Source organism: Nestor notabilis, unplaced genomic scaffold (genome assembly GCF_000696875.1).
Source record: "Nestor notabilis isolate BGI_N333 unplaced genomic scaffold, ASM69687v1 scaffold32210, whole genome shotgun sequence".
NCBI classification, from domain to species: domain Eukaryota; kingdom Metazoa; phylum Chordata; class Aves; order Psittaciformes; family Psittacidae; genus Nestor; species Nestor notabilis.
Genome location: NW_009910323.1, coordinates 8,619 through 20,817, shown reverse-complemented (window position 1 = coordinate 20,817; position 12,199 = coordinate 8,619). Strand labels below are relative to the sequence as shown.

Here is a 12,199-nt window from a genome sequence, read left to right as displayed (position 1 = left end):
GGGGGTGCGCACCCTCCGCTCCCCGCCGGGACGGACACACGGACAGCGCCGGGCCCGCCTCACCCTCTGAAAGGGGCGTCGGGATGCAATAGCATCCTGAAAGCGCAGCCCCACCGCCGTGCGGTGTATCAAAGCAGCGCCAAGGCACCTGAAGCGCAGGGATACTCTGCCACCACCCTCACCCATTACAACACAAACCTGGGTTTCAAGCTGTTTCTTTGCCTGCTCTGACCTTTCGAGCATTGCAGCACAACCAGACTCCTACAGCTTTCTCCCTTGCCTGTGCAACCCTGAGCAGTTGCGTGCAAAAACAGCGGGCTGGAAAAATCACTGCACACTGAAGTGGTGAGATGTCAGCCTGACAGCCCAGACATGGGCCTCCATTGTGGGAAACCGAGTCACAGCAGCACACAGCAAGCCTGTGACAAGTAACACAGGGCAACCCTGCTGCTTTAGACTGAAGCTCGCCTTCCACCTGCTCCCCACTGCAGCACTGTTGCAATAAGGGTATTTCTTAATTACAGCCAACATGCAACATGGAACTGCTGTTACAAAAAGAAGACTTGGGCCCATTCTGGGTCTGGACCCAGAGGTGCTCCCTGCAGAGTCCATCCCATGCCAAAACTCCTCCTTTGGACTTGGCAGGTAGCCCTGCAGGGAAGCAGCCAGCTGCAGATTAACATGCACACTGTTGAATCATTAGCAGAGTTTTTACACTCTGGAAGTGTTTATCCCCAGCAGTGTTCAAGGTCAGGTTGGACCAGGCTTAGAGCAACCTGGTCTAGTGGAAGGGGTCCCTGCCCATGGCATCTTTAAGGTCCTTTCCAACCCAAACCATTCTATGAGTCTATGGAGCAATTACACTTAACATCACCACTACATTTCCCTATCTGCATCAGTTCATCCTAAAGCCTGAATGTTTCTTACCAAGTTTGTTTTGAAAACAGGCTGGAACACACAGCCAATTGTCCAGTCCTTATCTGTTACTTTATTTGGGTGCAGCGCTTCCCACACTCACTGAAGTTGGGGTATTAATCAGTGTGGCTCAAGTGCCTGGCCCTTCCTGTTCCTGCTTGCTCTACATTTTTGTACTATTAAGTAACTTGCCACCAGAACGAGAAGAACTAGACCAAATGAACTCTGCTGTTGATAAACACAGCCATGGCTCTGCCAGAAAGGAAACGCCAGTGACGCTCCTGACTGTCTCAGTATCTTAGCCAGCCTAACACTTCCCATTCCGGGGGTACACCACCAGTTATATGCCTACACCCACAGGAAGGGCTGGGGTGACTATCTGCCAGAGGAATAATTCATCTATCAGCAGATGACTGGAGCATCACATTAACTACCCATGAGTGAACCAAGGATTTAAGAATGCAGCTCAGCACATGGCAAATCACTGCTGCAAACCAGGTTAAGGTCATTACTGAAGGTACAGAAAATGTTAACGGCTGTTAGGCAAGATGCAGCTTGTGCACAATAGGTTTTTTTTTTGTGCTGGAAGTCACTACTTTTCCCTTAATGTGCTTCCTTGAAGAGAAGCACTTTGAGTCACTTGCCCCTGCACTGTGTTAGCAGAGGCACAAGCTGTGCATTTCAAATAGTCAGAGCTACATTCTGGATTCAATTGCTGTGTTCGCATGTGCACAAAAAGTGTAGCATGGGCTATGCTTTTAGCAGCCTGTATATCTGGAAAACAATACCTTCCAGCATTAGTACTTGAAGAGCTACAGGTATTAAATGGGAATTGGTAGCTTTTGCCTGGGCATTTTCCGCATTGTATTATACCCATTTTTAAATATTGCAAAGCAGGGGATATAAATTTGGACTCTCATGGAAATTAGGGCAGAATCCGAGTGATGCCCTGTGAGCTACAAGGGGAGTGCATAAGAACCAGGACTAGGGTTAAATCCACTTGCATGCTGTTAGAAGCCAGCTCTCTACCAGCAACCCCATCCTGCTTCCTCACTCCACAGAAAGCCTAGCTCCTGCCTTCTGGTATTCAAATGCTGTGGTCATGCAGCTCGTAACAGACAGTTCTGCTTCTCCCACGCCAGTGATGCTGTTAACAGACTCACTGTGCTGACTAGGTTTTCACAACTAGGAAGAGCTAAAAATACAACTTCCAGGAATTTCAACTGTTAGCAGCAGCACGCTATTGCTAACAGCAACCCTGCTGCTGTTCCTAGGCAAGAACCAAGAACTGATGTATCTATCTATACATATCTGTATCTACCTTGGTGCTTCACCTCTGCATATTAAGGGAATTAGAAGGGAAGACCTGTCCATATAAAAGGCAAACAATGCTTATGACACTGCAGTGTTTGGGCAGATGAACAGAGCTGACCTATGTCAGAGTAGCACTTTATATTTCTATATAAGATGATTCAGGAAGATGAAATTAAGACTAAGCGGATACCCAGAAAGCCCAGAAACTGTGAAAACACAGCGAGATGCCTACCAAGGTGTTGTGGGGGCTATCCTTACTCCCTGCCCCCAAATCCCCAGCCAGACCTTGTCCTGACAGTGCTCTCTGGACTCTCAGCTGGTTTTATTTCTGAACCCAACTGGTTATGACTCTCAGATAGTACGCCCTCTGTTTCTTCAGAGATGAAAACAACACTTTGGGTCTAGTTTTTAGCAGTTGTCTCTAAAGTGCACACAGCTTTATAGACATTGCTAAAAGACTTTGTTTTCACTGAGTCTGCAGCTGGGAAATTGAGGTACCATGGGAGCTGCTGCGCTCCAGCACACCAAAGAGAGCACCACAAAATCACTCAGCCTCCCTTCTAATTAAAACAAAGCTTTTAAGTGATAATACTTGACTCTCAGTAAAACCAACGCTCAGTGCTGGACCATCATGCTGAAAGAGATGAAATTAAGCTTTAAAAGGAAGGACAAAATGAGAGCTGCCTAGGCAGGACTAGCTCACTGGAAGTGGCTTTCCAGAACTCAGGAATACAATAGGTCTTTTCACATGATGAAAGTTAACAGCTAAACAGTAACCTAAGCCTAACCCTTTTACCAGGCCTTCCAGAGGGAGGGTTTTCAATAAGTTACATACAAGGGTTCCTGAAAGTACAGAATTACGGACCCAGGGGAAGGAAGGGAAGGAAACTGCACAAACTCAAGAACTGGTCTGTGCAGGCAAGTTGGAAAGTAGAGTGAATAGGCATAAACACTAAGAAATATGCTCTGAGGTTTTTGGTCAGAACACTTGACTCCGTACTAGATGCAACGTGAAGAGCCTTAAACACATTATAGTTCTGATCCAAGTTACTGTGGGTTATGAAGAAATTCACATGAACATCTTATAGAGCATATTTTTATGACCTATCTTTGCTTTGAAGCATCTATCATTTCATGTAGATAAGCTAATAATAGTTGCTTCTTTCCCTTTAACACAGGCTTTAGAATATAAATATCCCATTGAAGCAAGAAATATTTGCCTTCCAAACCATTCTGATTCCACCCTTGGCACAAGCTTTCCCATAGCACAACCACCTGTAAAACATTCACCAAAGCCAACATATATCCATTCTGACACCTGCACGATACAGCATTGTACGAGCCCAGTGCTGTACACTGCAGCACCTCAGCACCACAAAAAATACTGTTATATACTTTTTCCCCCTCTCCCATTTCCACCCAGAGGAAAAGCCCAGGTAACAGAGCTTTCTGATTTCAGAAAAATGAAGAAAGCTACATATAGCAAAGTTTTAATGCAGATCACTGCAGGTCACAGAGAAAGCCTTGGAGGAGATACACTCATCCATCTGGCAGAGCACAGCCTGTAAAACAGAACAGCAGAGACAAGTGTCATCTTCTTTTTCTTTCCAGACCAGCTTCACGCAGACCTGAAACACCCTGCTTGTTTCAAACCAGATTTTGCTACCATTTTCAAAGGGGCTCCAGCCTTTTGTAGGGAATATTTGACTTCATTCCTAAACACACATCTCACCAAAACCTAGTCCTGCAACAGTGCCGGTAGTTACAGTGATGTCCACATGTGAGGATAGGCAGTTAGCAACCAAACAATGGGCAGCTGACAAATATTTTTTTCCTGCTGTTTCCCTCTACAATATAAAAATGAAACCATACTTTAAAATTAGCATACAAGTAAAAGTATCATGGGATGTACTGTGACACTCCTGTAGTTAATGCAGCAATTAATGAATTACTTACACCAGTTATTGCATCAGCTGCTTAGATATCTACTCATATGCTGGAGCAGGCATCACCTGTCTTTTGAAGATAATGCAAATAAACTGATAGAGAATTTCTTACTTATCATTTGGTCAAAAATGTACCTCTCAAGTAAAAGGGGAAGGCATTAAGAGACAGACTTAGATAACCTCAAGTCATGGCAAATACTGCTTCTGCCCTTGAGGGCCAACTATACCTTGCTGTTAGAGCCAGCATGAATGTTTCCAAAACCATATCTGCCTTCAGCACTTCAGTAACAGGATGCCCCTGCAGGCACTGAATCTAGCAATGGAAATGAATCATGCTGCCACTGAAAAGTGCTGGTTTTAAATTCTTGACCTGATTTAATAATGAATGCATTCAAGTATTTCACTTATCCAAACTTTGTAAGCCTCTATGAAGCATCATAATTATGATCTTAGAAGCATGTTTCTGCTAAACAAAGGCTTAAAAAAATCTATTCAATTGCTAGTTATGATTTCTCTAATGCAACAACGAAATTAGCATGAAATACAACACAATTAACTAACTTGAGTAAAAAAACAGTTTAAGGTTTATCTTACTTTTCCTTTACTGTGATGGGACCCCTGAATTTATACAGAAATGCTATTATTTAAGTGTGCCAGTATACTGGCCACCATGATGTAACCCAGCAGTCTATCACAGCTTATCACTGTTATTATTAACCTGCAGTGCTCTAGCATTGTCATGTACCACAGAGCAGCTTTGAAAAGGAGTTCACTGTATCACAATTGAAGAAGTTTCAAGGATCTTCAAAACTTTCACAAAGCCCAGCTTTATGCTGGAGCAAATCTGGTTCACATACCTTTAAAAATCCTAACTAGCATGACTGACACACGCCCATGGAGTCTCAGAACTTGATATAGCTTCTCAAAAATCAGTTCAAGCCTTTGTCTTTATTAGCCTTCACATTTAGGCATGAAATTTAAAAATATTAAAAAAACCCTTAAAATTTGTTTGAAAGACTGCCAAACATCCTGAAAATTCTCTCTTGGGAATTGCCAGAGACTGAATGTGAATTTGATATTCACATCTTTTAACAAGGGTTAAACTAGGCATCATTTACAATTTCTTACACAAATCTGGGACCACTTCTTTGTCCTGAATTGCAATTCACTCTCTCCTTCCATTAAGTACACCTAGAGTACAGAGATTCCTGCAAACAGGAATTTTGGATTAGCTCAAATGTGTCCTAAAGGGAATATCCAATGTATAGGCATTATTTAAGTCAGCTACGAACTTGAGCTCTAGGCGGAAGTACACACCAGGCAGTTAGTCCAGTCCTCAAAGCACTCCAGGGGCTATTTCTAAAAACAGGAATGAATTAAGATTGTATCTTTTGATTCTAGCCTGTTGCTCAAGAGAACAATCAAAACCTTCAAATGAAGCCAACTTTCCAAGAAACATTCTGAACTCACAGAAAAATGAAGTATACAAAAGATATTAAATATTTATTAATTATAATTGCAGCAGCTTCACATAGCAAAGTTTAAAATTTTAAAATATCCCGATTTCTGCATTCATGATCTTCCTTCATGGTCAGTAGGTCTCTGGGATATCTGTAGGCACCTTTAATAGTTCTTCAACTTCTTCTTGTAAAGCCTCAGCTTTTTCACTCAGCAGCATCTATAATGTGAAAAAAAAAAAATAAAAATACAATGAGCACAAAATCCCCCCTGAGAAAATGAATACAAGCATTAGCTATAACTTAGGTTAAAACACCAATGTTTTTTTCCAAACTTGCATCTGATCTGTAAAAAACTTCTATTGCTGCTGCTCACAGCACCACAGTACCTTTGCCTCAAAGGATGAACATTTTCACAAGTACTTTTTAGTATATATCCATATGAAAAACACTAACACAAAAATTCATACTGTATGCAGCTGGTTTTCTCAGTTCTGCCATCCCAGAATATGCAAAGTATAACAGAACATGAACAGTTTTGTCTAGAACTGATAGCAGGAGCATTTTTAACAAACATTTATCTTCTATGTTGGAATAAACATCTGTAAGTAGTGCCTGCCAAGTTAGTAAGTTCTTGCTTTATACAGAATTCCTTACTACAGCATTTTACATCAGATACATAGGACCCCTGATACTAGTACTGTTTAATCCACTGCTCTGAGCTGTTTGTTGCTGGCAGTTGGAGTTTAACAGTTCCCCAAGAGCATGCAAGTGTTCTTAGCTTTCCAGTTAGAAAAAACTCCCATCAGCTTAGTATCTGAGCACGAGAATAAGCTAGACTGCTGGATTTGGCACTGATGAGGAATATGCATATATCCCTTTCTTTTGGCTCACGCAAAACCAAAAAAAGCACTAAGGAGCCTACAACAACTATAAACAGCCATGACCTAAAATTACTTTCATTTCATGAGAATTATATAAACCAAGACTTTGTTATTGACCACAAGATTTTTTTTTTTATGCCAACCACCCATTCATTTATTCTAGACATTCTCTTACTTTACCAAAACCTTGAAGGTCAGCGATTGCTCTATTTGTTACTGTTAACCATCTTAGATAAATTATATTGCCCAGAAAATATTCCAATATATTCTTAATACATACAGATCAGTATTTGGATCACAAATATATAATTTGTGATAAATACAAAAATAATTAATACATATATAATAAATACTAATGCCTTTATTAGTAATTCAAATCCTTCACTTTTAATGTCATTCAAACATCCACTTTTGACATATCAAAGTTCTGAAGCAGTTTTTTATAACTTTGTTTCTAACTTACCTTTGCAGACGAAACAATTTGTTTGGCTTGACGTCGTGACAAGTGCTCAATCATCTTGACCAGAGTTTCTGGATTTGCATTAGCCAAATGTGCTAAAGTTTTATACCCTGCATTATAAAGCTGTTTTGCTCGTGCCTGCAAGTCCAAAGTTGTATTAGCTTATTAGAATAGGCAATAAGAATTACCATTGAGTGCCAATCTCTGTACCAATGTAAAACATGTAATCTCTGCATATTAATCCAATTCCGATTCATTTTTTTTAAGATGAATACTCCCTGAGAATCTAACTCCCCCAAAATACAGCTTCACTGCTGAGATTTATCTCCCCATATAGTCTTATCCAGCTCTTAAGAACCCACTTGTCACTATTTTCTCTGAGCCTAGATGATACTGACTCTGCCATCCTCTTTTTGTTATCATGTTCTATGCATTCACTGTAACTGACAGGAATGATTGTCACATTATTTGATGATGTCCAAGTGAAAGATTTTATCCATATTTTTTCCCCCCACAGAGTTTTCACATAACAGACCTTTCAGAGAATTCTAGAAGACTATACTTCCCTGTTTCAAGCTTATAAATAATTTTAGTATCACAGTATCTTTTTTATTTCTCTAGTTTTGCATGAAGTCATGTCTGTGAACTCACACATACCAGAGAGATACACATCACAGAAGATATTCTCTAGAACTTGATTATCACCAGTATAAGTGTTTGTGCATTATCTGCTTCTCCTAACTTGGTTTGATCCTGCTGCTATGTAAGGTAAGCCATGCAGTATTTGCTTAACGGAGGGCATCTGGGCAAACATTTCTTTTGCAAAACAAATACCACTAGAACTTCACAAAGTTTAAATTAAAATGCATTTCTGCACTAGTAGTGGAGTATTTTGTATACCCAAGGCTTTAATATTCTGAGTTATGAAATAATACCCTTTTGATGAGCAAGTATCACACCTCCACACATTTGGTCAATTACCTTTTGTTCTCCCCCACCCCCCCTTGCCTCTTTTAAAGAAGGAACAGAAAGACATTCATTTGATGGTATATGTGTTTCGTTAGCATCTAACATGTAATGGCGTACAATATATTATCTTCCTCCAGGGTAACTGAGGACTATGCATGTTCATGGATGTGAACCATTAATCTCCCCAAAAATAACCACTAATTGCCAGCAAATATTTTCTGCGCTCTATTTGGCTGCTATACGCATAGTATGACTGATGACACAGAATCCTTCCAAACTAATCACTTCAATCCCATGAAAAGGTTTTAGATTGCTCTTTGAAAACTGCACAAGCAAGCGTGCAGAAAATAACTCTCTTTCACTACAGTAACCTCAAGACTGATTTTATCATTTCCTCCACAGAAATCTAAGCAAACTATGTCTGTTCAAGATGACAGTTTAATCTGCTACAAATATCAGCTGGTGGTAGTTTTAACTCCAGTGCAGAAGTACCTTAATGATAGCAGTAATTTTCAAGAGTCATCTTGAAAATAAAACTTTAGTAGAATCACGATGTCCAGACTGGTTCTGCCCTTACACAGAAATGTTCCCCTATGGAGCGAGCCATCAAAAAGACTACTTGCCTTCTGCAACTAATTCAGAAAATCCAATTACAAAAAAAAAAACCCATTAAGCTCTAAGTCTTCATTGTTTTGCTCCTTGGAATAAAGCCTTACTGCCACCAAATTCAATGGTTGCTGGCAAACTGATTCTACAATCTGCTGTACAAGCAAGTTAAATAATTTTGCAAAGGAGTCCAGTAATTACTTATAACCTTGTCCTGAAGCCCAAAGATTTTCTGCTTTAACAGGAGTCTTTAACTGAGTAAGCTTCTTTCTTAGAACACATGCAACGCTGCAAGTGATTGTAAAAGCCTAAGTTCCCAGCAGGACTTTACATATTTCTGTGATGATCTTCTAAATTAACTAATAACAATAAACATGTAAATTATTGTTCCTCTTTATTCAAGAATCCTTTCCACAAAAGAAACCCGGCCTGTTTTCCAACTGAGTCTACAGCTAAATTACTGTTCAAATACAGAATTTTTCACTGTTGCTGTGGTAGCAGCCAGAAGAAAAACATCCTTGGCTCCAGCTCACATTTCCTCTACAGACCACTTTTCCCCCAGCCTCCAGGACTGTTGTGCGGTATCTGCACTATGCCAACTTCTCAATTAAAAAATAGCTTGGTCTTCCAGATATACTTGAAAGGCACAGTGACATATAGAATACTAGTTTATATTGGAAAAATCTCATAAAGCCAGGTTTACTAACCTCTAGAACACCTGCTACTTCCATCAGAGGGATGAGTTCTGTCTTAACACAGTATGTCAGCTGCTTGGTAAGTTCTGTCAGCAAGGCTTTATAAACCCAGAATTCTTCCAATTCCTGCAGAGACAGATAGAACTAAAAATCAGATCCTAAGTTCTGTATTGGGGGGTATGACTAGTAAGAGCTCTGCTATGGCAACAAGCATATATTAGGCTTTTAGACAGGGGAAACACTGTTATTTCTAGTTACCCTTTCAGAGTTGCAGAGTTGTATTCAGCACTACTCAGCTGAACATACCAAAGCTGTTTTCCTGAGGTGACATTCCACAACCAGATGGCCTTATTTCCAAGAGAAAGGTAAAACTGTCAATGCCCTGTACAGTTTGCATATTTTCTGTGCATAAAGCTCGCTTTTAATATAAGAAATATCACTGTACAAGCATGCTTTTCTGAATAGGAAAAATAATTTTGAACAGGAAAGGTGAAATACAACACCTGTGTTCAGTTCTAATGTAAGAGAACAGAACTCCAGAATTTGCAAACCCCGAAGTATTTACTGGAATTCATTAACACACTACCTCACAGAAACGTAGAACACAGGAGGCGAATGAGGCAGCAGAATTCAGGAGATTTTGCACATATCCTCGGGACATATTGAATTTCTCTGAAACACTCCATATATTGGTCTCTTTCAGTAGGGTATAAAGGACAAATGACAGGTACAGCCTGTTTACCACAGCACTGTCCACATTCTAGAAATAAAGCAAGTCAGAATTCAGAGCCAATATATTCAAGATACTCTGTTAGTGCTACAAGAGAATTCTTTTCACCTCTGCTCCTAAAACATGACTATATTATACCCAATGTCATTAAGCAACACTAAGAAAACAAACCAATGAGGTTAAAAGAAACTTCGTAAGTACAACAGCAATAAAGAACACTAGCAGAAAAATCATCTAGAATTTGTAAATAACCAAATGAAATGACTAAACTATGATCTTAGGTATAAGAAATCTCCAGCCTACCTTTCTGATGGCTTGGCCAGAAGCCTTTTTTGTAATAAAGCTTTCAGGTACTCCCACAATATCTGCTACTTTTTGCTCTGCTCCACTTAGCTGGTTGAACTAAAATAAGATTTTATAAAGAATTTTCAGATATTTCTCTTAATATTATAGAAAACGTAAGTCTACTACTTGAAGCGAAGTAATGTATTTTAGTATCTATATATTACCTAAGTTGCTAGACTAGTATAGTCAGCAAACACAGTCAGATGTGCAACTTCTTTGCCTACTTGTTTGAATTATCTGTAACTGTCAATCTGAATGCTACATTTTAAGAAAGTTAAATATATATTAGTGCTACCCTTCGTATAGAACACTTTACAATAAGGGAAGTAGCTGAATTACAGTTGGATCTTACAGAGCATGCAAGACTAGGGTAAGGGCTGTGCTGCTAGGCTGATGTAAGCACAGTCATCTGTAGGCAGGTATTGATCACAGTGTGATAGTTGCAATCATGGCTGGAGTTAAGCATTAGTCTCCTATCAAGGATTAAGACTTAACATTCTGTAGTGGATTTTGCTCCCTAAGCTACCGATCAAATGAGTGAGCATCAGAAGGTAAATATGGCTCTTGATTAATTTAATAGTGATTTTCTTGCAAGCCCACCATGATATGGTTACATATAACTAATTTATAGGAAAGCACTGATTTAGGATTAACCAGATCCTGGTGATGGCAAGGCTAGCCCCAAGGTTAAAGTCAGGATTTGCAGTACTGACAACTCAAGAGATGCGTTTCATGCCACTGTCTCCCCAAACAGGGTCAAATATTACAGATGCAAAAGCGAACTTAGGCTTTTATACAGTAAAGGACAGCACTTCTGCCCTGTGAGTGAAAATAAAATAGCATATCTTAACTTTTCATTAAATTGCTACCCCACTATCTGCATTTCCTACATGTATAAACTTACTTAAAATTTAATAATCAATATTACTAGATGCCCCAACGCATGTTTGCTAGTAAATTCTCACCTGTCTCAAGTATATCATCCAATCTGGGCTACAGTTAGCAGTTGTATCATACGGAGTTGTCAGATACAGAAGATGAAGACTGCTCTCAAGAATCAGCCCTTCCAAACCTTTCTTCAGTTCTCTATAAAGAAGATTGCAGTATGCCAAGTCTATAGACCCTATAATAAGCACACAATGCACTGCAATTTTAAACAGGCATACCATTAATGTAATAGATTATAACACAGAATCAGTATTTCCTTTATTTTCCACAACAGCTTGTTATGCCATCTGAATTGAAGAGGAACAGTTGTAACCTGAATAATTGCTCTAACCTGAGCAGCTAAACAATATCTGAGGAAAGACAGTCATCTATTTCCAACCATGTCCATACAGGGTGTGGTTTTTGAGTGTCTGTGAATTGTCTTGGCTTTAATGAAATCCTGGAACAAATCTTGTAGGTTGAAGGATTCTTTCAGAGACTCCCCTTATTCCAATGGCATTCCATACCCTGTATCTTTATGCTATGACAGGAAAATAGAACTTCCTGATATACTCACTTCTTTATTACAATTGGTCTACATGTCACATATTTCTTGTCCCTCCTAAGCTTCCTTCTAGGTCAAGAAATCCCCCTGTTCATAACAATGAATCATAAAATGAGGTCATCAGGCATTTGGATCACAATTGCTAAATCAAATCTTTAAATTTTTTTGAGGGTACAGTTCTGGTTTTACTCCTACTGTTACACTTCATTCCCATCATGTTCAGTCATGCACTATGCCTTCATTCCTATGTTCAGCCCAGCAGAACATTTAGTTATCAAACCTGTCTCTCTGAAACTTATTTTTCATTGCAGTTTCCAACTGAAGATGGGAAAACATACTGAATTGAAATAAGGCTGAGATGAAAGGGTTTGTTGAAATAAAGATTA

General features: G+C 39.5%; 1 protein-coding gene across 1 annotated transcript in view; it reads right to left on the bottom strand.

Moving 5' to 3' along the window:
- Window positions 1-5,766: 5,766 nt before the first annotated feature.
- Window positions 5,767-12,199, bottom strand: part of HELQ (helicase, POLQ-like) — a gene marked incomplete at its 5' end in the record, with an annotated part of 14,732 nt that continues 8,299 nt past the window's right edge. Inside the window, 6 exons of the mRNA XM_010009446.1 lie at window positions 5,767-5,853; window positions 6,980-7,114; window positions 9,259-9,372; window positions 9,833-10,006; window positions 10,280-10,378; window positions 11,287-11,444. Of these exons, the coding sequence (XP_010007748.1) occupies window positions 5,767-5,853; window positions 6,980-7,114; window positions 9,259-9,372; window positions 9,833-10,006; window positions 10,280-10,378; window positions 11,287-11,444 (767 nt within the window). The remainder of the gene's footprint in view (window positions 5,854-6,979; window positions 7,115-9,258; window positions 9,373-9,832; window positions 10,007-10,279; window positions 10,379-11,286; window positions 11,445-12,199) is intronic.